This window comes from Phocoena phocoena, chromosome 8 (genome assembly GCF_963924675.1).
Source record: "Phocoena phocoena chromosome 8, mPhoPho1.1, whole genome shotgun sequence".
In the NCBI taxonomy this organism is placed as follows: Eukaryota; Metazoa; Chordata; class Mammalia; order Artiodactyla; family Phocoenidae; genus Phocoena; species Phocoena phocoena.
In genome coordinates, this window is record NC_089226.1 from 105,476,379 (window position 1) to 105,504,311 (window position 27,933).

The 27,933-nt window shown below is 44.4% G+C and overlaps 1 protein-coding gene and 1 pseudogene across 1 annotated transcript in view; one reads left to right on the plus strand and one right to left on the minus strand.

Annotated features, from left to right (window-relative positions):
- Window positions 1-540: 540 nt before the first annotated feature.
- Window positions 541-27,933, minus strand: part of TESMIN (testis expressed metallothionein like protein) — a 37,685-nt gene continuing 10,292 nt past the window's right edge. Inside the window, exons 5-9 of the mRNA XM_065882477.1 lie at window positions 27,223-27,314; window positions 7,726-7,828; window positions 3,973-4,110; window positions 2,512-2,687; window positions 541-748 (exon numbers count right to left, since the gene is read on the minus strand). Coding sequence (XP_065738549.1) covers window positions 541-748; window positions 2,512-2,687; window positions 3,973-4,110; window positions 7,726-7,828; window positions 27,223-27,314 — 717 coding nt within the window. The remainder of the gene's footprint in view (window positions 749-2,511; window positions 2,688-3,972; window positions 4,111-7,725; window positions 7,829-27,222; window positions 27,315-27,933) is intronic.
- Window positions 6,374-6,787, plus strand: LOC136126426 (glutamyl-tRNA(Gln) amidotransferase subunit C, mitochondrial pseudogene; annotated as a pseudogene).

Here is a 27,933-nt window from a genome sequence, read left to right on the forward strand (position 1 = left end):
AGACTGGTAATTCCTGTGACTCTGGGGAAACATCTACACTCAGAAATTCTCCAAGGTATTCAGTAGTTCTCTACAGATTTTAAGTTGTATCTTAGCAGCCTATCTGGAGAATTTGTTTCTAAACAATTTAGGGGAAAATCATTATGGCTTTTTATGCAGAGAACCCGCCAGAGGAAGAAATTCCCGGGAGAGGGTGAAGTCAACAGGAATGGACTTTTACTTCTCTCCAGGGCCTGCTTCCACCCTCCATGACTCAGTGTTAGTGCAGACAATTCTCCCGGGATCACAGGAACACATGCTCTCTCCTCGGGTCCAGACAACAGCAGTTATGTCATGCACCTCCTCAAAAACAGAGGGAGGGTTTTAATCGCCAAATCCCTCAGAGACTCTGAGTAACCCCTTGGCACCCTGATGCAGAGGGAAAGCTTGATTTTAATGATGAAGCTGTTGGTGTAGACCTGGCCTCATGGTCCTTAAAACAACTTTTCTAAACGAGTTTGCCTTCAGAATATGGAGACAAAATCTACATGCCTGCACGTTTCACCACGTTGTACTTGACTCAATTTTCAACCCTTTGGATTTAAACTCAATACGGAGAATCTGCGACAAGCATCTCCCGAATTCCTCTAAGATCATCTGCTCTGCCAAGCCCTCAGAGCAGTGCTCCTTCTCGGCCTCTTCGCCCTGAGCCAGCAGGCAGGCGCACGTGGCTTCCACCACCTCCCAGGAGATGCATGAGGATGACTGCCTGTCAGAAGCAGACCAGTTAAAGGCCACGTTCAATCACTCCACTGTTTTTAAATACCTTTCGCATTCAAGGAGACATGTTTGTCAAAGCATTGTAAAGAATGTCACTGGTAAAATCTAATGTTGTCTTCCTAACACTGGAAGCTATATTACCTGTCATGATATAAAGGATTGCTCTTAGAAGAAGAAAACAGAGGTCAGGTGAATCTGTCAGCTCCTAGACATCCCTCTCACGGCAGATCCTAAATTTTCTCAAACTGAGATCCACTAAGGAGCCCAGAGACCTGGGCTGCAGTATCAAGCCCATGGGCTGGGCAGCGGTCGAAGCAGCAGGAATCTTAGCTAAGACAAGCCATGCAGCCTTGCTCTAAGCTCCGTGCACAAGTCTACCTGAGGAAAGCGGCAGTAGGACAGCTACCCCGGGCACCGGCCCCTCCTCCCAGGGGCACTTGCGCTACAGACGCACAATGGCTCTGAGGACTCGCCTCCTAGGCGGCGTGCTGTCAGCATGGCCTTGCCTCGGAATGCCCCCTGGATCCCTGAAGAGGTTCTGTTGTACGGGACCAGCCACTCTCCCCACTGGGCTCAAGGGGCAACTGTGGCTTAGCTAGATAGTTGCCCAAGTCACGCTCAAACTGAAAAAATTTAGGAAAACTATAAAGTATTAAAAAGTGTTGGATTATGAAAATATAGACGTTGGGATTGGTTAAAATCTCTCTATAAAGGCAACACACAATGACTTTTGTTGAAGATGAAAGAACAGGGCTGTCCTCAGGTCAAGAGTCTTAACATTTTGAGACCAGACTCCAACGTATGGAGCCCCTATCCGATGGAATATCCCCTATTCCATCGGACACACAACATCCCCGTGTCAGGCAATGTTTTCACATATAATTTCACAGAACATGCAGCCATGTTTCAGTACATTTTTACCAATGACGACCTCTGCAGGTCACAGTGATGAGTATTTCTGATGTCTCTAACCAAATAAGCATGAACTTGGCTTTTTCTACATGTTATCAATTAATTAATGATATCCAGTACTTTATCATGACGTGACCCATCACAGAGAACTCAAAGAAACTTTTTTAAATGGATGAATCTAGTCCAATATATAATAAAATTATTACTCAATCTTTGAGACCTGCTAGGAGTATAATATGACCTCAAAATAATTAAATGGGAAGATATCCAACTAAAGTGGATTCCATAATCACTTTAGTAAGGAATACAGCACACACCGAGAACATCTCTCTGCCGTCACTTCCTATGGTAAAGAGTGGTTCGGGTGTTTGCTGCCTAGAGATCATGCCCTTGCCTCCTGAGGTCCTGTAGGGACCTTCTGCTCTTGTACAAAACCAGGGGTAACTCAGGCGGTCAGGACAAAAAGGTCGAGCTAAGAGGACAAATAGGACCAAGCGGATTCGACAGCAGGCGCCCCTCTGAGGTAACAGTGTGTGATCTAGGGTTGGTCAAGACAGAGAAACTGGCGTCTTCCTTCCCCATCCCTTGTCCCCCACCTACAGACAAACACGCTTTCTTTCCAGTGTGTAAACTGTTTTAACTCTCCTCTCAAATTTTATCTTTTTTTTGGCCGCGCTACACGGCTTATGGGGGGATCTTAGTTCCCCGGCCAGGGATTGAAACCGGGCCCCGGCAGTGAAAGCGCGGAGTTCTAACCACTGGACTGCCAGGGAATTTCCAACTCTCCTCTCAAAATAACCTTGAATTCTCCTATTAGGAGGGTTAGTTCAGAGTACCTACCTATCTTTTCTGAATTTTGGTAGTCCTGAAAATTTAGTTGTTGACAAATGATGGCCGCCTTCAAAACCTCCGATTTCCATATAGTTTGGCATGTTCATTAGTGTTTTTCGTTCTGGGCTTTCTTCATAATTTTTGCAATCGATGCATTTGCAAATAGAAGAACACATAATTTGGGCCTGGTAATGTAAAATGCTTCAATAAAATTAGGTTGTCCTACCATTCATCAAACACCAACAAATTCTATTTGGATCTTAAATAACTGTTTATATCTGTGTGTGCACGCACGTATGTAATCTGCAATTTTCATACCAAAGAAAGGCAGAAGTGAAGAGGGGCAGGTGACTGTGATGTGAAGAGAGGTGGGGAGGGGCCCCCGAGGGCCGGTGGGCGGGTGTGGGTGTGAGCCCCGAGCAGAGAGTGGGGTCTCTCCCTCGTCCAGCGGAGCACAGCGAAGGCTCCATCTGACCCTTGTTCTAATCGAAGCCTGCCTCAGCCGGTTATAGCACTCCAGCCCGACCACCCTTCTCCTTCAGCACCGAGGGTGTCGTGCTGGCTCTGCTGTTGCAGAGAACGTGCGAGTGGGTAGAACATGAAACCCACCCGAGGCCAGGCCTGCGGTGGGCATTCTAGGGGGAGGCCCTTCCTGCTTCCTTGTGGGTGGACTTTGTTTCTTGTCACACAGTTGCGTGACACTCAGGGCTGGGGACCAACCCCTTGCTCAGGCCCGGCCTGGGGGCAGTCAGAAGGCTGGCCCTGTGACACTCTGGTTTCCAGTTTCCTCTTCGTTTCAGCCCCTGGGGGTTTCCCTCTGTCCTTTCCAGCTCAGACATGCATCTAATGGGGTGTGTTTTATTCTGCACCTCTGGGTGTTTTGAATAGGAGGTTTTTCGAGATTGCTAGTCTGTTGTAATGTCAGACACTACAGGACATCAGCACGCTGCGTGGGCCACTGCCCAGCAGAGGACACTGGGCTGACACACTGTGTCTCGGCAGCCAGACGAGCTGTTTGGGAGCTGCCTGCTCAGCACCCAGGTGAATACTCACCTGAGGACAAGGCTGCCCCCACTACCCCACCCAGAGCGTCTCCGCCCTGCTCAGCAAGGAAAAGGCCCACCTCTGGGAGCCACCAGATGCTGGCCACTGAGGGTAGCTCCAGCCCCTGATCAGCAGCTGCAGGGCGGGCAAGGCCCTGGCACTGGGCACCCTCTGCTGGACACTCAGGGCGGGCTCGGGGGAGACAACATGCTCCCAAAGGAGGCCTGAGCTCATGTACTTGATTCATAAGGCGTAATTCACATTTGAGAAATTAAGGTAGATTGATGGGTGCCCTTTTAGAAGCCCTGGAAGGAAGAAATTAAATTATATTTCTCCCTTTAAATTGAAGATTTTTTAACCACAAAGTTACTTAGGCCATATATTTAGCTGGTTTTTAAAAATAATACTTAGGAAATGCTGACTGACCTCAAAGCATTCACAGTAATTCTTAAGGCAGCCTGACCTCTTGCAATTACATCCTTTGTTGTGTCGAGGCTTAACGTCTCCCAATTGTCCTTTCCCAATTTTTTGTTGGAAAGCTTCCGGATTTCTATCAAGACATGCCTAAGACAGAAAATGCAAAACTCCATCAAGATACATTTTATTACTTAGAAATAACGTCAGTGCAAAGTACCTGGCTTGCCCGACGAGCAGTGAGCCTCATCTCACATCGTTGAGGAAGTGCGTCACCCCCCATTTCATTTCAATTCATTTGAACACTTAAAGGTAGAAAATTTATGGACAGTAAAGATGTGATGAAAATCATTGTGTCCATGTGGACATATTTCCTTCCTGCATCTCTTGTACTTCTTTTCCTGAGATAGTTGGGATCACGGTACTCTGATACCAGCTCACGTTTGCTAAATGTGCACTGTGTTCCACTTCTGTGTGATTTATACGCGTTCTCTCACTTAATCCTCACAGCAACCTTGTGGAGGAAACACTACCGTTGTTCTTGCTGTCTGCCGGATGAAGAAACTGAGGCACCGAGAGGTCAGATGACAGCGAGCAAGTGATGGAATCCGGTTCCGGTCCCTGTGCTCACGTCCAGCCCCGGTTCTCAACCACCAGGTGCCTTTCTCATACATCACGCTCGGCTTTTTATCGTGCTTTGTTTGTCTGACTCTTCTACCTGTCTGCTACCTATCTAGACTATTTTCAATGACAAGGTGAGGCCGTACTCTTTATAAAGCTGTGCTGGAGCAACGCGGAAGGCACAGAGGGAGCCCCCTCTCCCCTCACAGGTGAGCAGCGGGTATCCGGTCGGCACTAGAGCCCTGGAGGTCCCCATCGCTGCAGAAGGGCCTTTGTAGTGAGGCTGCTGTGTTTGTGTGCTTTTACATTTTACTGCAGCACGAGGGCTGGTGGACCGTGATGAATCTGAGCATGTGTGAGCCCCGTGCGACCCCCACCCAGACCAGGTCAGAGGACAGTCCAGCCCACCCATGCCGAGGTCCCTCATGACTCCTCCCCTTAACACACCCCTGAGGGAACCTCTATTCTGACTGGGATTGCTTTAATTTTGCCTGTTCTGGAACTTCATCTAAGTGGAACCCTTTGGTGTGCATTCTTTTCCATCTGGCTTCTTTCATCAGCACCGTGTGAGATTCTCCAGGCTGTGGCACAGAGCTGTGGGTCTTTGTTTTTCACTGATGGGTGTCACCCGTTAGATGACACACCCCGACAGATCTATCCATTCTACCACTGAACACATGGATTGTTTCCAGTTTGGGGCCATTATGAATAAAACTGCTGTGAACATTTTTGTACAAGCCTCTGGTAGACATGTACACTCATTTCTAGGGGCTCTGTTTTTAGGAATGAACTGCTGGATCACAGCACATACAAAGGTTTAGTTTTAGTAACCATTGCCAAACAATTTTCCAAAGTGCTGGTACCAATTTACATCCCTACCAGCAATGCATGAGAATTCCAACACTTTTTAAAAAAAATAAATTTATTTATTTATTTTTGGCTGCATTGGGTCTTCATTGTTGTGCACGGGCTTTCCCTTGTTGCAGAGCACAGGCTCTAGGCACATGGGCTTCAGTAGCTGTGGCTTGTGGGCTCTAGAGCACAGGCTCAGTAGTTGTGGTGCATGGGCTTAGTTGTTCCGTGGCATGTGGGATCCTCCTGAACCAGGGCTCGAACCCGTGTTCCCTGCATTAGCAGGTGGATTCTTAACCACTGCGCCACCAGGGAAGTCTCCCAACACTTTTCAAACTTTTAATTGCAGACAGTATCCTTTACCCCTGAAGAAAAGGCTACTATACTGAAGCTTAGATGCAATTGAAGCTGTGGATCTGCCTGTATCAAAATTGATATTTTCAACTGATTTATCTATAAGTCAAGAGGCAAGTTAAAGTATTTTAGAAAAAAATAAACAGACCAACCATGGCACAGTAGGAGAGCCTCAAGTCCACAGGGGATGGCCCTCAGTTTCCCTGGGTAAGTGAGAGGGCACCAAGACGTGGCCTGAGCAGGTGGGCTGTGCTCCCTTCTCTGGTAATCTTTTGTGCCCACGGGAAGGGATGAAAACTGCCCCTAATGCATTTAGCCTTTAGCAGGTGGCCTGCGGGGCTCTCCAAGGTGCTGTCTGCCCCTAGATTCTCCCTTCACCGGGAAGCCAAGGAGAATAAAAATCAGTCTAAGTAACGATGGCCGAGAGCTTTCACCCAACTTTCTTCACACAGTGGACCATCTCCGCCTTTTCAGACTACACTCTTTGAACTCAGGCTTATCTGCTGCATAACACAATCCAAATTTCTAAACCTCAAATCAGGACAATGTGGAGGAGGACGCTCTACGGAGGCCGAGAAGGAGAGAAATGTGGATGCCGGCCGTGTGTCTGGGCCTTCGGGCGTTGGCGGGCGGGTGCCGGGGCTTCACCTCCAAGGCCGATCCTCAGGGAAGCCGCCGGGTCACGGCCGAGCTGATCAAGCACCTGGAGCGGCTAGCGCTTGTGGACTTCGGCAGCCAAGAGGCCGTGGCACGGCTGGAGAGAGCCATCGCCTTCGCCGACCGGCTCCGCGCCGTGGACACGGACCGGGTGGAGCCCAAAGAGTCAGTTCTGGAGGACAGATGTCTGTACCTGAGATCCGACAATGTGGTAGAAGGCAACTGTGCTGAAGAGCTATAAAACTCCCACCGAGGTGTGGAGGAGTATTTTGTGGCTCCCGCAGGTAATATCTCTTGGCCAAAGCTGGATGAAAAAGAGTCCTTTTCTCACACTGCTGAGTAGCTATTCTGGGAAGGGGTGCCCTCTAAAAACGTGGAAGTGCAATGACTATTTTGTTATGAACACTAATGTTCCCACCTCCTTCAGTCACCTGAAAAAAGTGATGGTTAGGTATCTTTTAGTAACTAACTCTTTTGAAGACAGAATTAGGAAAGATCTAGCCAAAATAAGGCAGAGTCCCTGATGCCAATGGAAGTAGAAGGTATCGCCAGTTTCCAAGGAAATGGATCAAATGTACTCACAGGCTTTTCTGTATGGAAGACTTTATCCCCTCCCCAAAAGACTGTCTACCGAACTGCATTTAAGTGAGTTTTTCTGTTCATGTAACTGTTAGACATTGTATCTGATCACTGTGTGACAACCTGAGTTGTCCTTTTCAGTTGCTGCTTCCAGTGACTTGAGCAGCCTTTTATCTTTACTGAACACACTTAAATTTGTTCTTGGGTACCCACTTTGTTCCAAGCAGAGGGCTGACTTTCTGCTAAGGTTAGGAGGCAGCTTTGGGAGGTGGTGGATATGTTTATGGCCTTCACGGTTGTGATTTCATGTGTGTATACTTAACCCCGAACTCACTGAGTTGTATACATTAAATGTACAGCTTTTTACAGGTCAACTGTATTTCAATAAAGTGGTTAAAAAAAAAAAAAGACAACGTGGATACTTCCATGCTCTTAAACCAGACCCTTCTGGGACCCTGCTGCCCCCATGAAGCCCTCCCATGCTGGTGGAGAATAAAGGTCTTTCTCCAGCTGCCACTCTCACAACAGCCCCTGGTCATGGTCAATACCGCCACCTTCAGGCATAGAGTCCTATTTAATGCATACTCTTCAACACTGGGTTTTCTCAATACTGAAATTAGAAATCTGAGGAGATTGTTTTGTGAATACCCCATGCACTTTTAAATGCTTTCAGAATGTGTGTATTTAATGGAAATTTGTTACCTTAATGGCCTCAAACCGTTCCATTTCATGATGTAAATTGTTGCAACAATTATTACAATTGCAGTTGTTGCAAAAGTCCCCGCTTGCAAAGCAATCACAGTACCTGTGAATAAAACAACACAGTGTGTCAAAGGCACCGCTGCGAGTAGTTAAAAACAAGCGTGCACACACCTACAGGGAGAGAGCTGGTCACACGCCAAGTCAACACAACTTTTAGTTACGCGATTCTCCTCTTTATGTGAAAATTAGATCCACTGGGATGATGCTTTCCAGTGACCAACACAGGAGAGAGAGACTCGTTAAAAATCATTGGTTTCATAAAATAGGCATGTGCAGAGTAAACAATTTCCTGGACAGTGTCCGCTGGCGTCCACTGTCTCCTGCCCCTAATGCCCGCCGCCCTTCTCCCAGGAACACTGTAAGCTGGTGAGCAAAGAGCCACTTTCCCATCAACCATCCCAACCCGGCTGAAAGTGAGTTCACCTCTCGGCCAGACCTCGCCTACGAGAAAAAAACGAAGGGACCTAGAGGTGGACCCTGGCCCAGGCTTTGTGTCACTTTCATTCCATGTCAGTGGTGGAGAAAGGAGGCGTGACTGGGTCAGAAACACGTGTGTGACACGACTGCTGTCACACTGTGATAATACATGTCGTCCACGAGCAGAGTCCACAGGACAGCGTGCTGAGTAGACCCTGTTCCAGCACCTGCCCCTGGGATCCTGGAGTCAGATGGGCAGTGCCCGGCAGTTCAAGGGCAGTGCTGAGCACCTTCTCTGCTGCGTTTCCCTTGAAGACCTCTCAGCGTTTATGACTGTGAACCGCTTTACATGCTCTCGTAGGAGCCTGCTCTTGTGCTGTGCGACAGAGGCCCTAATAGGCCTGAGGTTTACACCTTTTCAGTATGGGCGGGGGCAAGACACTTTCCTCAACTCCTGTAAAAATTCATGTAAAATATCCTGCTTGTAACCTGTGCCCTCGAGAGCCTTTGGGAGGCTCATCAGCCACTCCACGGCCTCAGCTTGTGACTAGAGAAGACCCACAGCGTTCTCTTCCGAGAGCATGATTCATGGAAAAGAGCTTCAAATGCAGGTCTAACATCAGCTCTGCTACTGGCTCCCCACATTATCTGATCCAGGTTATCAGTCAGCGTCTGGAGGCAGGAAGCCCTGGCACCTGACCTCCCGGGCTCGCAAGGTTGCTGAGGGAAGGCCTGGCGTGCTTCCCACATAGCAGGTGCCTCTGACAGAGTGCTGAACGGATGCAGGAGGGCCTCTGTGTCTGGCCATGTGGTGGACTAGACGTTTGCAGAAACCTTCCTGTTACAGAGTTCCTGAACACAATTCTTTTTACATTATTATTATTTTTTTAACATTTATTATTTTAATATTTTTAAATAATGTGTCAAAATGCATGTCAAACCAAGAGGAGAGTAAAGGAGATTGTCAGATGTGAAAAGATAAGGAACTGTGAAGCCAGACAGGTGAGTTCTGTAGCTGCCAAGTGTTGTCCTGGGCCCTCTGCAGGTCCTAGGGATCAAATGGGCCACTCCTGCAGGAGACAGGAGACCAAGTCTGAGCTACAGAAGGTGGGGGTTGGATCAAAAAAAAACCCATATAAAGTGTGAATCCTTGAAAGGCCACCTCCGTACAAATGTACTTCACAGAAGGAGAGCGTGGAGACACAGCACTGTCTGAGACACAGGCAGAGAACGAGGGGAAAATGTGAGAGTTTTTCCTGACCACTAGGATGGACAGAAGGGAGCGGAGACAATTACAGAAGATTCGGAGGCTGGAAAACAGAGGGGAGAGAGTTAATGGACAGCAGATTCAAGAACACTGAAACCTGAGCTAGCAAGAGAGAGTGGAGAAGCAGCTCTGAAGGCACGAATGGGTGGTAGGTACCAGGCTGCTCTGAAGTGGGGTGAAGGTGGCTGAAATTCTATTTAGGAGGTAGGGGGTCCCCAGGCTCCTTCCCTTCCAGTACGTGACTGCTCCTCCACCACCATGGCAAGAGACTGAAATTACTCTCTGGGGTAAAACAATTGAGGACTGGGGTATTCTAAAGAACAAAAGGGGGGAAAGGTGAATCTGAGACCCCCAGGTTTTTCTACTCAGCCCTTAGAATTCTAGCAGGAGATTGGAAAGGCCTTCTCTGAGGACCCACTAGCCCAAGAGGAAATATAGAGAGTCTGACATTGAGATTCCCCGATAAGTGGCTTGGTAAGATCACCTTACGGTGGAGCCACAGGGAGCAAGCTCCCACCAACATACCAAACGCCCCCTCCCTTCTGCCGTGCTCTTAACCATGAGCAGAGTGGCAGGCAAAGATCTGCAGACATTTTAGGGACTCATCCAATATGAAAGACAGAGGCCTAAAGAAACAGACTCTGAAGGGAAAAGAAAAGGGGGCGGGGGACAAGGGGGTATCAAGAGCCTTGGAAAGATTAAGAAAAGTTATTGTATCCAGGAAACAAGAACACGATGCCAAAAAACACTCAGAGTACAAAAAATATATTATGTAAAATAAAAAAGTAATCACAGGGATGAAAAACTTAACAGAAGATAAGAAAACAGAACACACATACAAAAAAGTAGAAAACAATAGAGAAAGACGAATGTAGAGGAGCATCAGAGGGTCCAACACTTATGTAAAAAATAAGGGTTCCAGAAAGACGGAATTTTAAGAATGAAGGGGAGAAAGTAAGTCAAGAACATTTCCCAGCGCTAAGGGGCATGGGTTCCCAGAGTGAAAGGGACTGCCAAATGGCCAGAACAAGACACCTCTCACCAAATTTCAGAGCACGGGGCGCAAAGAGAAGCTCCCACAAGGTTCTAGAAAGAATAAAATAGGTTTCATACCAAGGGCAAGAAAAAAGTTCACAGCAATACTGGAATCTAGAAGAAAATGCAGCAAAGCCTTCAAATTTTTAAAGGAAAATTCCACTAGTTGAAGGTGGAAATCCCATTGTCCATCCAAAATGATCATGTCAGTGAGAGGACAGACTATGACATCTTTAGACACATACGGTCTGAAAACATTCTCTCCCATCACTCTTTCTCGGGAAGCTACTGGAGGACGTGCTGCACCAAAATGATGCAGTGAATCAAATGAGGAAGATAATGGAATCCAGGAGCCAGGGGCTCAAACCTGAGGAAGAAGCCAAGGGAACCCTGGGCCTGATGCTGGAGGGAGGGTCCAAGAGAACCGTGCAGCAGGCCTGGAAACCAACCACTCAAGAGCAGGGCAGTGACGGCTGCAGGAAAGGCTTCCTCCAGACCAACTCACTGAATACTTAGTGTGTTGGAGCACGTTGAGAGAACAGTTACACAAGCGGAGGAGAGTTAAGGGTTAAGTTAGTGTTAGGTACGTTAGAAAACTGAGTATTGACTCAAGGGAAAAGGTAAAGAAGTGCAGGAAGAAAATTAATCAAGGCTCAGCAGTGAGTAGTGTTTTCATAGTCATAAAAAATAAATACTACTGATCCAACCAAGTACATCTGATGTCTGGGAACAGGACATGTGTGTGTTGGGAGGGGGCTTACGTGTGAGTAGCAAGAGGGAAGAGAGCTAAATCCACATCTTTCATGGCACAAATATAAGAGATCATGCCCAAACTGAAAAGCCAAGAAGTAGCAACACAAGCACGTTATTTAGATTTATGGAGGCAAATATTAAAAGATTTGGTTAAGGGCTAAAAGTTCCTGGGGATCAGAAAATAAGGAACAATTGTCAGGGAACTACATTTTTTTTGTCATAAGCCTTGTATAACTATTTGGCTCTTTATGTGCATGTGAGCTGGATAAAAATAATAACTAAATGAAAAGTCAGAAAGGATAAACTGAAAGATAAAGAAATTAGATCCAGATTCAGCATAAAAAGACAAAAAAGTTAAAAATATGGAAGAGAGATTAAAAGAAATGGTTGCTAGTTAGAGGGGCTCACGTATGTCTGATTAGCATTACAGAAGGACAGAAAAGAGAAAATGGAAGACAGGTATATTTGGAGTGAGGATATCTCTGAGTTTTCCAGAACTGTTGAAAGTTGTGGATCCTCAGATTTCAGAAAACTAATGAACCCCAAAAAGGCAAAGAAAAAGAAAAATTGAAGACAAAATTGTAAAAAGACCAGAAGAAAAGACAGTACCTAGACTAACCACTCACTTCATGTTAGAAATAGTGGAAAACAGTAGAATAATACCTTCGAAGCACTGAGAGAAAAACTGACAATCTAGAATTTTATACCTAGTCAAACTACGCTTACTCACCAAGGTCCAAGCTAGGCATATTTCTTTTCTTGCACCCACACCTTGCTGGGTGCTTTTATTTATTAACTCTGTCCCCTCTACTTTTTAAAACTTTATGTTGAAGATTTGTAGCTGTGTATCACTGAACACTCATTTTCTTCTTCCCCAAACACCAAGAGAGGGTCTCTACGCTTGCTGCTTATCCTTCCTCATCTCCTATTCTTTCTTTAACCTACTGTGCTCGGACCATCTTCTCCATCCCCCTAACTCTCAAACAACCTCCTTAACCAGAAAGGCAAGGACCTCTTCACTGCATTTACCTCTCAGCAGTGTGTGACACTATTATGCTCCAGAACCACATTCCCCACTTCCTATCAGACATTTCCACCCTATCAGACATTTCCACCTCCAACTCAGGGTGTCCACACCTTAACTCCTCACCTTCACCTTCAGCCCTCACTGTGCTCACTCTGTAGTCTCTCTCTGCATTCATGGTGTCCATCCACCCAGTAACATGACCCCTGAGTCATTTCTGACAATTACCTTTCTCTCTTTTCTCACATCCAAGGGGTTAACCAAGTCTACTGATTCTGGCTCAGAAATGTCTTTGCTAATTTTATTCTTGATACAAGTAAATCACATTTGTTGTAGTTTTTAAAAATGTAAATAAGCAAAAAGGAAAAATTACAATCACCCAGAATCCCATTCCTAGAGATGATCATTTGGCAAATACATTTCAGAGTTTTTCTGTAAAACTATACATATTAAAATAAATACATGTTGTTTGGTTACATATAATATATTAAAAAAAGATCATATTCTATACACTGTTTCAATGTGCTTTTATTATGTAACAATGTCAGTAATCAATGTGACAGCTTGCTTTCATTACTTATCAATATAATGTTATGAGTGTTAATATTACATGTAAATAGATTTACATGCCATTTTAATGACTGAACAATACCCCATTCTATAGTGGCATCATAATTTAGTTAATAATTCCCCTTATACTGAACATTCAGATTATCTTATATATTTTGGAATAATGAACAATACTACACGAGTGGCACTGGCCTCCTTCCTGTTCCAAGAACCGTGTACCCTCTCTCTCTTGCCACAGCAGGAAGCACCTGCTGCTTCCTCTGCCTAGAACACTCTTATCAACCCACTTTCAATCTACCTCTGCCCCCTCATCCAACACCCCTCTTGTCCTCTGGGAAGCTTTCCTGGCTGTCATACCTTGTCAGCTCCCCCCGTCACCCTCTGCCCATTGCTGCTCCTCTCCACCATGACCTCCACGTGTGTGATTGTTTTCTTCATGTCTGTCTCCCCCACTAGACTGTGAGTGCTGAGAGGGCAGGGACCATAACTCTGTTGCTCATTTCTGTCTTCCCTATTCCTGAAATCACAGGCATTCAAAAATACTTCGTGGAATGAATAAATGATGAGTGGAAGAACTGCTACAATGCGTATGTTTGAAATGTCTCTTAAATCTGTGGATTTTTTCTTCGTTGCTACCATCTCTGCCCTAGTTCAGGTCATCATCATCTTTTGTCTATACTGTTGTGATAGCCTCCTAACTTTCAACTTCCTCCACTTTGCCGTTAGGGCTAATTTCCTAAAACATATATCAGGCAAAAAGAAGCAAAGAAAAAGCGGTAATCAGAAAACACAAAAGTGGTATTGTGTATTTCTGGTGGGAATGTAAAATGGCGCAGTCACTGTGAAAACCCGTAAGGTGTTTCCTGAAAAAGTTAAACATAGAATTACCATATAATCTAGTAATTCCACTTCTAGGTATACACCTAAAAGAAATGAAAGCAGGGACTCAAGCAGATACTTGCACACCCATGTTCATAGGCAGCATTATTCACAACAGTCAAAAGGCAGAAACAACCCAAGTGTCCATGAACAGATGAATGGATAAACACGCATGGTCTGTACATACAGTGGAATATCATTCAGCCTGAAAAGAAATAAAGTACTGATACATGCTGCAACACGGATGAACCCTGAAAACATCATGTTAGTGAAAGAAGCCAGACTCAAAAGGACAAATATTGTATGAAACCACTTACATGAGGTGCCTGGAATATGAAAACTAAGAGACAGGAAGTAGAACAGAGGTTACCAGGGGATGGGGCAAGGGGGTCATGGAAAGCTACTTGATGTGTACAGAGTTTCTACTTGGGATGATGAAAAGGTTCTGGAAACGGATAATGATGGTTGCACAGCATCGTGACTGTAATTAATGTCACTGAATTATACATTTAAAAATGGTTAAAATGGTAAATTTCATGTTTTGCATATTTTACCACGATTTTAAAAAGCAAAAGGTGCAGAGAGCATGCGTGAAATGCCGCCATTTTACTGGGGAAAGAAAAGAACTTCAATAAATAAATTTTAAGACTTCAGAGGGAGACGCAAGAGGGAGGAGATATGGGGATATATGTACATGTGCAGCTGATTCACTTCGTTATACAGCAGAAACTAACACACCCTTGTAAAGCATTTACACTCCAATAAACATGGAAAAAAAAGCCTTCAAAAAAAGGTGGTACAAATAATTCCACGTATACCAATAATGAGACAAAGAATGCAAATGGATTTTTAAAGTCTATTAAAACATGGATTATTAGATTTGCTTTTTAAAAAGCCAACTATATTTAGATTACAGGAGACACACCTAAAACATAACTACCACACAGAAAGTATGAACATAAAGGGATGTTACGAGCACAACCTGCTAATACTAACCAAAGAAAATGTGGTATAGCAACATTAATATGAAACCAAAAAAAAAAACCAAATATAAAGCAAAAAGCAATAGGTTACAGAGATATATTTAACAGTCGTTGGAATAATTCACAAAAAAGATATAACAATCATGAGTTTGTATAACCCTTCACTATAGACTCAAAATATACAAACCAAAATGGAATTATAAGGGAAAAATAAGCAAATTCACAATCACAGTGAGAGGTCTCAATGCACTTTTATCAAAAACAGATAAATCACTCAAAATTTAATAAGCATTTAGCAGATTTAAAAAACAAAATTAACAAACTGGAGCTAATGGATAGTAAATGTATCTAACAAATAGAGAATATACATTTTTAAGTTAATATAGAATATTTTAAAAATCGATCAAACATTAAGTCATAAGGAAGCCTTCATTAATTTCAAAGCATTGATATCATATAGACCACATTATCTTACCACATTATAATTAAACATAAAAATTAACAACAAAAATGTTGCTTAAAATATATATATACATACACATATATGCATACATACATGTCTGGATACTTTGAAATGTACACCTAAATAAGTCATGAGGTGAAGAGAACATTATAATGAAAATTACAAAATATTTTGAGTGAATGACTATGAAAGTAGCACATAACTCTTGGAGGATGTAGCAAAGCAGTACCTACAGGCAATTTATAGTTTTACATGCATTTCCTCAAAAATCAAAAAAGACTGGAAATAAATAAGCATTTAACACAAAAAGCTAGCAAAACAAGAGAGTAAAATAATAAAGGTATGAGGGAGAAAATAGTAAAGAGTAAAAGTCACTGTATTTCTGAAATAGGAAACAGAAAGACTAGCAAGAAGTGACCGCCTGGAGGGGTGGCATGTGGGGGTGGGAGGGAGGGAGATGCAAGAGGGAAGAGATATGGGAACATATGTATATGTATAACTGATTCATTTTGTTGTAAAGCAAAAACTAACACACCATTGTAAAGCAATTATACTCCAATAAACATGTAAAAAAAAAAAAAAGAAAGACTAGCAAGAAAATCAATAAAACCAAAAGTTGGTGCTCTGAAATGACTGAGAAAACAGACAAACCTCTCATGAGACTGACTGAGGAGGAGAAAAGGTACAAATAAACAATAGCAGAAATTAAAATTAGAAAACGTTAAAGGCTGTAACTACAGATACAGAGATAATTTTTTAAATAATAAAAGAATATATGAACAGGGATATATTAATAGACTTGAAAATTTAAAGAAATCAACAATTTTCAAGAAAAAATAAAATAACAAAATGAACTCAAAAAGAAACACAAACTTAGAGCAATAAGTACTAAATAAAATGAATGAGTAATCCATCTCATACCTCCACTCCAGCCACCAAAGATGCCAGCCCAGAAAGCTTTACGCACAAAGTTAAAACCAACTTCAGAGAACTAGTAAGTCCTACTTTGCCCAAACCTTTTCTGAGGCTAGAGAAAAAAAAGAGAGTCCAGTGGGAATGGGCAAGACTGCTAATGCATTTTATTAGGCAATTCAGCACTAAAACAAAAACCAAAGAAAATATGAGAAAGGAAAAGTGCAGATCTATCTCACTCATGAAAAAGATACAAAAATCCTAAGCAACATATTGAAAACTAAATCTTGCAGTACATCCAAAAGATACCATTAGTACATCATGATCATATTGGGTTTAATCCCTGGTCTACAAGGGTGGACGACCATTAGAAAATGTTGTAATAGATCAAACTGTAAGATTAAAAGAGGAAAACAATCTGATCATTTCAATGAATGCAGGCAAAAAGGCTTTGATAAAATCACCACTCATTTGTAATAAGAATTTTAAAAGAAAACCTCTTAGGAAACGAGGCATAGAAGGACACTTCCTTAGCTCGAAGCGGGCATGTGGCAGAGAAGGACCCACCCTCCCCTTACTCTGCCCCTTGCCAGCAACTCTGGTTAAGCATGTGGTCAACTCCGCTCAATTTCCACTCCGCTTCCCAGCTTCCTACCCGGTATGGTCTGACCACATGACTAGGTTCTGGCCAAAGGGATACGAGTGGAAGTGACTGTGGCAGTTTCTGGTTACACCTTGGAAGGTAAGGAGTGTGCCTTCGCTCCCCTCTTCTTCTTCCCCAGTGGGTGGAATGCAAATGTGAGGGTGGCAGCTGGGGCAGACTTCTAAGCCCACAGAACCGAACCACTCACCTGAGGATGGCAGAGCAGCTGATAAAGGAGGTGGAGACACTGATACTGATCAGCTGCCCCAGAGCCCTGAAATGGTTGTCATTTAGAGTCTTTGAAATAGTGTCTAAGCATGTCTTCTACCTACTACAGAGCATCTCTCAAAAACCTCCAGCAAATATCTTATTTCGGGCAGGGTAAGGAAATTTTAGAAGTGTTTCTATTAAAATCAGGAGCAAGGCGATGCCAGCACCAGCACTACCCTTCGTCACCGCGCTGAGGTCCGAGCTAAGACTATAAGGCAAGGAAAAGGATGAGATAGGAAAGATACCATGGTCCTTCTCTGCAGGCAAGATGACTGTTTAAATACAAAGGTGGAGGAAATTCACAGGTGAATCACTACAACTAAGAAGCGGGATCCATGCAAGGAGCAGGATTAAGAACCCAGAACCACACCCACATGTGTACTTCAGACCTTGACAGCTGACAGGGAACACACTGCAGTTCGTGGGGGACCATATTACGGTTCTGCAATAAGTGGTGCTAGAAAATTAATTGTACCTATGGAAAAAAATAATTAGATTCCTACCTAATACCACTCAGAAAAATCCATTTCAGGTGCAATAAGGCCTCAATGACAAAAAGCAAACCTTTAAAACTTTTAGAAATAGTCTCATGACACATCTGTGTAACCTTGGGATATGGACAGATTTCTTAAACAGGGCACAAAAAGGCAATAATAATAAAGACATGTAAAAAAACTAATAAAGACACGTGATAATTTTGACTACATTAAATTTAAAACTTCTGTTCATCAAAAGTCACTGCTCACCTTCAGCCATACGTACTGAGGGCCCAGTAGACATCGACCTCTTGCTAGACACTGGTAATACAGTCGTAAATAAGACACAGTCCTCCTTGTTGTAAGACTTACAGTCCTGCTCTCTCTTGGGGTTAGAATGAGGGTCAGACAGGGTCGAAAGCCCATGTCTAGGGCCAGGATATACACCTTGGCCCCCAGCCAAACTTCCACCCACTCCCTTCTACTACTTATGTGGGCTTCCCCTCCACGCAAAATTGCTTTCCTCTCCTAGTAGGCTCAGACTGGTCTGCTCCTGTTGGTAACAGCGATAGTGGCAGCCACAAGAAGAGAGCTGGAAAAGCATCACCCTCTCTGGTCTCAGGCTCCCCCGCTTGGCGGGTCAGTCAAGACAGAGGTAAGGGTTCCAAGTCTTCAGTGGAAGAAAATCTGACTGCCTGCAGTTTGATGAATGAGAGTGGATGGTGGTCTTTCAGGGCATGCCTCATTCCTGTGAGTTTACGCTTTGTCACCGGTGCCATCTGCAGTCTCGGTATTCTCGTACAAGGTATTTGTACTGTCCCCCTTCTTCAGTCTACTCTCATCATTGCCCAGGAAACCACATCTACAGCCATCACTTGAGGTTTGGTGGCCCCTCTGTTGGCTGTGAAATACCAAGTGAGCACCATCTGTTAAAGATGCTGTCCTTGAGGTACAGACTGTTTCAGTGCTGGCAGGCTGGCAACATTCCAGCACTCTGTGGGTAATCTTACTCTGTCACCTAACGAGAAGGTGATAATACTGTCAAGAAAATACCTGCAATACCCCGTGGTACAGTCACTTCTCACAAGCACATTGTATCCTAGAATTAGCTGTAGTGTTTGAAAAGATTTGAGATGATATATATTCGAAACTCATTCTTCATTCATTGGCACCCTGACAAATCCCCAGCTAGGAACACTTGAAAACATTGGAATAAATATTTGAAACGTTTTAGATGCATATTTGAGCTGGTAAAAAAAATTAAAGAAATGCCTCAGAGACCAAAAAATGAAAGAGAAGCAAACACTCAGCGGGGTAAGCTAAAGCTGAAGCCTGCAGCTATCTTAGGGCTCTGCTGATCCCAACAACCAAAGGCTTTGGTTTTAACTGTTACAGGGAGGAAGAGCGGGGGACGACAACAACCATAATAATGGCAAACAGAACATTTACAATATGCCAGGCATTGCTCTAAGTGCTTTATACACTCACACATGTGTTTACATATATTTAATATATTTACATACATTAATGCTCAAGGCATGGGATCAGCTCCAAGAGCTACACGTAAAGCTGGAACGGTAGAAGGTCTGTACCCAGTGGAAGAGTGAACTAGGAAAAATGCCCTGCAAAAGAAAGGGCAAGAAAAATGCATGTGGGCATTGACTTGAGAGGAGGGGGCTCACTTGGGTTTGAGACCTGAATTCATATTAACTGTGTGGCCTAAAAAAAAAAAGTCTTAGCCAAAAATTTTAGGTTGTCCAAATTGAAAGGGCCACCAAGTCCCAAGTAGAAACAAACTCAAACTTTCTCTGAAGAAATGTACTCTCAAGCCAACCTCAAAGAATTCCCACATATAAAGTTCCAGTGATTATAATTCTCTCTCTCTCTCCCTCTCTCTCTCTCTCTCTCTCTCTCTCACACACACACACACACACACACAGAAAATCACAAAATACATGAGGTAACAAGCCATAATGAGTGAAAGATCGAGAGAAGAAACAAACACCAGAATCAGATAAGCAGAGACTTTAATATTAGAATTATAAGCTATAGAATATAAATTAAGTATTTATTATTCTAAAATATAAAAGAAGGGATCAAAAGTATAAGTAAGGAACAAGAGACTATAAAAAAATGACCATCCAGATTTGACCTTCTACTCCACAGAATTCTGGTTAATTCATTCTAGTTAATTAATTAATCCAAGTAACCAGAGGCAGAGGCAAAGGCCATTTGAAGAAGCAGTATTGGAGACTACCCAATCTATGATTAAAATCTTGATTTAGATTTGATTAGGGTGAAAAATTAGATAGTATAACTTCTCCCAACAAGTCCCACCCAGTATCTCAGCAAAAATTGAGTTGGAATGGAAGATGCTTAAAAAATTGAGTTTGGATTTGTTTAAAGTCGATACATGAAAGGGCTAATTAAAACTGCCATGGAAAAACCCTATACTCATAACATAAAGCCAATTCCTTCCTTCAGCGTGCTCGTGAAAGAGAAGAGCCCTTTCTCCACTCCACTGCAGAGGGTTCCTTATCACTCTATGAAATTATTGTCCAAAGGTTCAGAATTTAACACATGTCACTGCCTGTATCAAAAAACATCCTGATACAAAAGTGGGTTACAATCAGTGTTTTAATAACCTAATCATGATGCAGTAAATCAATGTTTAAAATGCATAAAAATTAAGAAAATCATTTCCCACAGTGATGGAAAGGTACACATGAACTACTTATAAAATCTTAAAATCAATTTTTAATAATCGATAAGTTTTCAATAAAATAATCACAAAACATTTATCTACCTTTAATTAAGTTTACATCAACACCATTTTAATTATACAGATTAAATTTATCATTTAAAAATAATTCTCAGCTTTTTTTGGCTAATGGAACAACAACAAAAGGTTGGAGCACATGATTTCAGGTTTCGAGCGTAATCAGCAAAGGCACGACAAAGGGCGGCTCTAGCAAAGGGGGTGAGTGCAGAGTGGGCCCCTCCTCTCCCACAGCAAGAAGGCAATAGGTAACCTTTCCAGACGTGGAAGCAAACTTCAGAAAGCCTGAAAACAGAAGTCACTAAAATGGTAGCTTCTAGGGAGGAGTCCAGAGAGTGGGGAGAGGTGGAGCAGGGTACTAGGACTTTCCATCATAATCAGATATAGTCACTGATTTTTACCCACGTGTATGTATCACTTTGATTTCTAAAAAATACAACGATGTGTTTTTCTCTTTATTAATGGCCAATTAGTAGTAATCATTCTTAACCTTTATCCAGGAGAGACTCCCAAATAAAGTAGGACAAATGCACTCCAAGAAAATTAGATTCCATTGCCTTGAACGTGGCTTAGCTGCGGGGAGTAAAGAGCTAAAGGAAGCCAGTGGTGATGCTTGCTAGCGAAGCAGGCAACGGTGAACCCACCCCTGACTTGCTCCAGTGCGAGTGCCTGTGGCACACTGAGAGACAGAGTGGTGTTGCCGCCAGCACCAGTTCATGGGTCTCTCCAAGAAGCTCCGCAGGGGTACATTTGCCCATTCCTTGGCCTTTCCAAAAGCAGTATTTCCAGAGATAATTGGTTTCTCAGTGACAGACTGATACCAACCAAACCGCGATGCACTGCTCAGAATGCTGTGTGTTAATTTATGGTGGAAATAACAACCCCTCCGGTGCCCATAACGTTTGCAGCCTCTACCCAGGGCCCCCTGCTCCTCGGGATGGAGCTACTGAGGAAGCTAAACGGCGGCGCTGAGTGTGGTAACAGAGGCGCAGAGTCACGGGGCACAACGGGAGGGTGCAAGGCCCCCCGCACACGGCACACAGCACACAGCAAGTCTCTGGAGAAGGCCACACCCATGGCCCCCAGCGACACTGCCTCCCTTCCCTGGACAGCACTGGAAACGCTCTGAGCCTCCTTTTCCTTTGTTCCAGTGCTGACCAAGCCCCCTTGTGGTGATAAATTCTTTCTTTAGTGTGTCAGTCACCGATTAATCTGGAAAGCTGCCTCTAGGCAGGAAGCTCTTTCTTGGGCTTTTCCATTATGAGGTAATCAATAAGTTAAACCCTTCCTGGAGACTCATCTTATCTCCACGTCCTTAAGAGTTACCTCATTCTGTCCCCGGTCATAGTCTACACCTTGCTCTAGGCTTCACGGGTTATTCACGGGCTCCCCAGTCACCAGCCCAGCCAGCAGCTTGGCAGCCCCTGTCCACAGGAAGCCGCGCCCACCCCCGGCTCTGTCCACTCTAGACTCTACCACCTCGTCCTCCACCACATCAGAAGTTCCTCTGGGCCGGCCACTCTGGCTTGACAGTGTCGTGTGGTCCGGGCTTTGCCCTCTGCTCTCCTTCCTCCTCACCCAGCTGCATTTTTAGAGCTCCTGATCAGTGGTCTCGTGGCGTTTCCAACGTTCAGACAGGTACAGGCCTCGCATTCACAGACTAAACCAATGGCAACTCAGTATTCACATACAGTCAACCCTAGATTTCAACATTAACTTTAAAAAATCAGATTTTTTCTCCGTTTTGTTTTGTGAACCAGGTTTCATGGACTTCTGGATTTTTAGCCACGTCTGCACCCCCACATCGCTGTCCCATCACTGGAGCTCTCAGTGACTTCAGCAGAATCACGTGGAGATGGTGGCTAGGGTTGCTAGACATCGGGCGAGGCGGCATCCCCCGTTCCATCACGTAACAAAGCTAGGCAGGCACTCAGGGCGGAAAGCAGCAGCCCGGAGCAGGGGCTGAGAGCGGCAGACCACACCAGTGAGAGTCTCCACGTGACAGGGTGGGGAAGGGGGCTCGAGCGCACGGTGCCGTCGGTCGGGGTGGCTGGTCCGCTTCCTATTTCAGCCACACCATCCACCCCGGCCCATGATTCTGCTTCACAACCTGCCCTGCCACGCTGCTGAGCGAGCCTCCAGGGAGCTGGCATCCCTGGGGGAGAATGTTTCTAAGAGGAATTCAATATAGCGTAAACCAATTCATCAAACTTTTAAAAACTAGGAGGTGGAAATGTTACAGTTAATGCTCAACAAGGATGCCGTGTTTAGCACTTGTCTGGGGCGCTAAACAATGTAAACCTAAATCCAAGAAAATCACACCACTTGAGGTCCTTTCCTAGGCTAGTTGGTCAAGATGACACCAAAAGATCCCAACCAGGTTTAGGCAGAAAGCGTGGCTTCTTGTTGCTCTGGGTTACAAGGAGCGTCAGGACCCAGCGGTTGAGTCTTAACTGTAACCTATACGCTACTAGCCATTCAGGTCTGTCTGGACTCTGCTCCACTTACTGACTTCTAAACGACCTTATTTCTATTTAATAATGAAGGATTTGGGATTACTTACAATTTCAGACACTGTGATTTGGTACAGTTACATGGCTTTTTAGACTTTGTGTCCCATGAACTAACAGTTACTCTATAAAGATTAAAAAAGAAAATGTATTCAGATCGTTACTCTTTAAAAAGAGAGTTAGCTAAGCATCTGGTGTTTTTGAACGAACACTGAAAATCGCAACACCAGAGTTACAGGTGTTATTTATCGGTGCCTGATCATGAGGGGGTGTGGCACGCACATTCACACGTGGGGGCGCGAGCCTGGCCAGGTCCAGCTGCACGTCCAGGGACCCTATCGCTGTCTGCTCCCCAAGAAGCCTTCCCCGAGTTTCTTCCACTGATTTGTTTAAACCTCTACTGTGTGTGGCTCCCCACACCAAATAGCTCTTTTTATTTTTATTTTCTATATTTTCCAAAATCAGAAGAACACTAATGAAAAGTATGAATTAAAGACTAACAGATAAACGACTGTTCGCATTGTTAGAGCTGTACAACTAGTATTACCACCAGTATCAAAGTGTGTTTTGAATGTGTCCTGTGGGCATTGGGGAGCTCCCTCCTCACCGCTCCTTTGGGGATTAGCCTAGAAGCCATCTCCAAGGGCGAAGGAGGAGGAGAGATGAGTGTGCGCTGGAGGCTGCTAAACCTGAGAGGCGGCTGTGGGTTAAGAAACCGGGACAAGTTCCCAAGGGCTGCTTAGAAGTGTTGCTTCTGAGGGGACTTGGGGTGTTGGCCACGTGAGACGGTGGGTAGATCCTGGGGACGAGAAGGAGCACACGTGTCAAAACCCCGGCTGTGACTGGGGCTCTCCCTCCCTCCCTCCCTCGAGTTCGGCCACCTGCTCCCGGAGACGGCGTGTGCAGGCTTCGCCTCTGCAACCACTGGCTGCTTCCGGGCAGGGACACATCCTGGTCTCGGGGTTCCTACAGGAGCTGCTACAGTACTTGGCACACACAGGGCTTGCTGACAGTCCCCTGTCACCCCACGGAGCACGGGAACTACCCTCAACCTGTGCTCCGTGCCCTCACAAACACAGCCGTCTCCAGTCGGGGCTGAGGTCAGTCTAAGCCTCAGCTCAGCCCGCCCTCCCCTCTGCTCTGGCTGCTTCGCTCATCAGGGCTCCGCCACTCTTCTCACCGGCTCTGCTTCTGTTTCGTGACCCCGTCCTCCCTCATTTGAAACAGCAAATGGTAACTGACTCCTGGGTGAGATGCTAAGTGTTACTTCTTCTGGAGATGTCTCTCGTTTTTAAAATAATGTCCCCATACTATGTCACTGAATGCTATATGAATTTATTCTTCGTCTAGTCTAGTTCTCTCCTTTAGAGAGAGGAGAGTTGCAGCCTTCTATTCTCACGGGTGCCTGGAGGTGGCAGATCTGGCTACACTGCTCCTGGCCCACCCACCCTGGATCACACATGGGCTGTTCAGGGGAAGGGGACATGCGCACAGACTTCACTGCTCTTGCCCTCAGCCCTGCCTCTAAAATGGGGCACGGGGTGGCCTGGCACTACCTGTCCAGAGGAACCAAAACTCTTCTCTTTAAAAATGAGGTGGAGGTCCATGGAGACACTCCAGTGGTGACCTGCCACAATTGTGGAAGCAGAGAGGACAATTCACTGAGTACCTACAGTGTCAGGAAGATGCCAAGAGGCACTGACTAAGAGATCACCGTGTGGCCAGGACTGTCATAAGAGCTTCAGGGGAACACCAAATAAAATTTATAGTGCCTGTTCTAGAGGAATCCACCAAGTAATTTGGGACATGAGATGATATATACAATTGAAAAATTAGAGAACAGAAGATATTATATAATCAACTATCAAATTATATGATACTGATTGTAAATGACATAAAATTCAGGGACAGTTTAATAGAGATGTAAAAACAAAACAAACTACTTCTGAAGGAAGTAGAACTTGACATTGACTTTCAAGGGTGTGAAGTTTTTTGTTATTCAACAAAAGGATGTTTCAGTTGAAATAACAGCAGGAGCAAAAACACCACATCAGGGATGAGCACAGAGCGCCTGAGGGGACGGCAAAGGGACAAGTTCCTCGTAATGGACTAAACCGGGAAAAAACTTCCACGGCTCTAATAATGTTTGACTACTCTTTTTGCCAATCTGAAGAGTAAAGGGTTAGAAGAGATCTGGATAACCCTGCCTCAGAAAAGCATTATAAATAAACTGTACCACAGTTGAGATATGACCTCATCTTTAAGAAAAAATTTCCAGAGAAGCGGACTCTTGCATATTATAATGTTCATTATGTCACCAAAAATAAAGGCCTCGATGATGTAACAAAATTCACATTAACTCCTGACTGATAATCAGATGAGAGAAGCCCTGCAGAGCGACAGGACGTGAATTTTGCGTGTATGATAAGGTAGCTAACAAGTGAGCCAGCTCACCACCTATCTCTAAAGAATGACGACTGGGTGAATTCACCCATATGGACTGCTGGCCGTAAGGCCCAAGCTGGCCTGCTTTTACGTCATCTACTATTTTAGAACGTTTAAACAGTATTGGGCTGACAGAATTTCCTTTCTGATGTCTTCAGACCTAGCTTGACCCTCTCATCTCGTGGAAGTTTAAAAAAAAAAAAAAAAAAGCCTAACAAAGAGGTAAAGAGGTCTAGCCAATTAGTTGTGGTTGGGAACTCATACAGAATGAGACAGCCAGCAAACAGTTTTCTGACAGCTCCCTCACCACAAATAATAAATTGGTAGAGATTCCAGCACACCGTCAGTACTATGGATGTTGAGATGAAAATCATCTGGCTGGTTCAGTGGTGTGACATCAAGTAATTATTTGCAGCAAAAAAATACAAAAACAAAGCTCATGTTGTTCCTGGCACATCATTTATAATAGAAAAATATTTTATGATCTGCATAATTCCTTCACACTAGAGAAAACCTAGTAGAGACTGGGAAGAAGGCATGGGGAGGGTGGGAAAAAGGAGAAATACACTGCAGTGAAAACTTCCTCACTATTGCTCCTCTGTGGAAGCGTGTATCAGCTGCAACACGGAGAAACCTCAAATGGCACTGCGGCTCTGAGAGCACACGCTTGAACTGAAGCGTTAGAAACACCACATTCCCTTGAATGTGCTAGACACGCTGAAGCACATAGTGGTGCAATACTGTCGGCCAGATGCTCCCAGATTACAAGAAAGATAAAGTGAGTATCTTCAGGATAGTAACGTCCTGGGTACATGGTGTAATACTATGCTGGCAGTATTACATAGCAGCAGAATCTAGAGGCTGCCCACAGAGTTGTTTCGTCCAGAAACATTAAGAGTCGTGATTATAGAATCAATTACAACGACAGCAGCCATACCCTCGCTGATCCATGGTGCCAAGAGTGGAGGCAGGAGAAAGGCTCCTATAGTCTTAGTCCACCAAATTAAGCGAGAGTCATCGACCAGCTCCGCAACCAACAGCTAAGACCAAAGCAGCAAGTCACGTGAGCAACTGACACTCTTCAGCGACGACGCGGAGGTGGAGTGTTGACTGAATCCCAGCAAGTCTCCAGAACTCCACCTAAGCCTCTCACACAGCCCCGGACAACCGTCCTCACACTGAGCAGCGCCGCGGTGGAGATGTGCCTGATGGTAGACACTTCAGGAGCCCGGAAGCTCTAGAGGCTACAGTCTACGTTTCCTAAATTGCCTGCCCTGATTTCTTTCGGGTCCTCAGATGTACATCTGCATTAGGCTGTGTGCCCCAAAACTTCGGAAGGCAGGAAGAGACTGATCTCCATCACCAGCGAAAGGGTTCCGTGAACAGAAAGGGCTGCCCCATCTACTAATAGCACATGAATGTTACTCTTCAACTCGACAAAGAGTCTCAACCGGCTTGGTTAGTTTAATTAGTTACAATTATAGACATGACTTTAAAATGGCAAGACGAAGCCCCAGATAAGAGCAGCCACGTTCACCTGGAGACCGTGTGCCTCGGCCCCTGCCATTGAACGTGAACTGACAGAACAGGGAAGGCAGCGGGCAGAGGCAGCCATAAAGGCACATAAAGACTGCCGTCGACATTAAGTGACTGCCACACCATTACTTGTGTTGATGACAGCAAAAAAGAAACAGAGCAGCTAAGTTTAAATCAATGTGAACTTAAGACAGAGCTAGGAACGGCAGCAAGTCTCTGAAACAATGACAGCGGACGGTGGACGGAGAGTGGAAGCAAATGGAGGTTACAGACCAGTCTTTCCAGCAACCACAAACCAGACATGCGCAGCAACACTGTTAGTGCACTGCTGAATATAAACATCATATTTTAGAAGTCATAAAGGTTTTCAGGTAAAGCTAATTTTAAAACTCAGGAAAAAAATCACAAATGTACCCAAGAGCCTCTTAAACTCTTACATTAAAGTAAGTGACAATTGATTGCTTTTAATCCTTACCTAGTCGAAGTTATTTTTGGTGGTCCTGGAAGAGTTGATCCCAAAGGGAAAGCAGACCCGTTGACTACGGATGGTAAGGCTCCATTATCAAGCTGTGTAAAGTCAAAGGCAAGCATGATTTGAATTAGTATACATTTTGAAAGTTTATTCCCGTCAGCCCCTAGGTACAGATAAAAATGATTCTTTTTCTTCTAGAGGTTTACATCACAGTCCCCTTACATTCATCCAGGCCTTATTACCACCATGATTCTGCTAACACCCGAGCAGGTTCCAGCCGAGGCTTTTCAGCAGAAGTGGGAGGAGCCCAGCCCAGTCATCTCACCCCGCCTGACCACAGGATGCCCTGGGGTGAGAAAGTCCTGACTGTGGACAGAGACGGAAGTGGACTATGGATTCTGGGCTGGGCCATCCACAAGCTGGCAAGCAGTACACACAGCTGTCAGTGAGCTGGCCGGCGACATTGCAATGGACATCTTTTTCATTTTGATGAACTACCAACTGTGAAATAAATTCAACTACAAATTTCTGTAAGCTAAAAATGTTCTTTAATTATTATTATATTCTTAGTACAACACAAGAGATCTTGACATCTGAAGTCTCATTGGCAACCATTACTTTTTCATCTAGTCATAAAAAATTTTGTAGTCAATTTTAACAAATTCAAAAGCAATGTCATAATCTCTGCATTATCCATGTCCTTTGCTTTCTCCA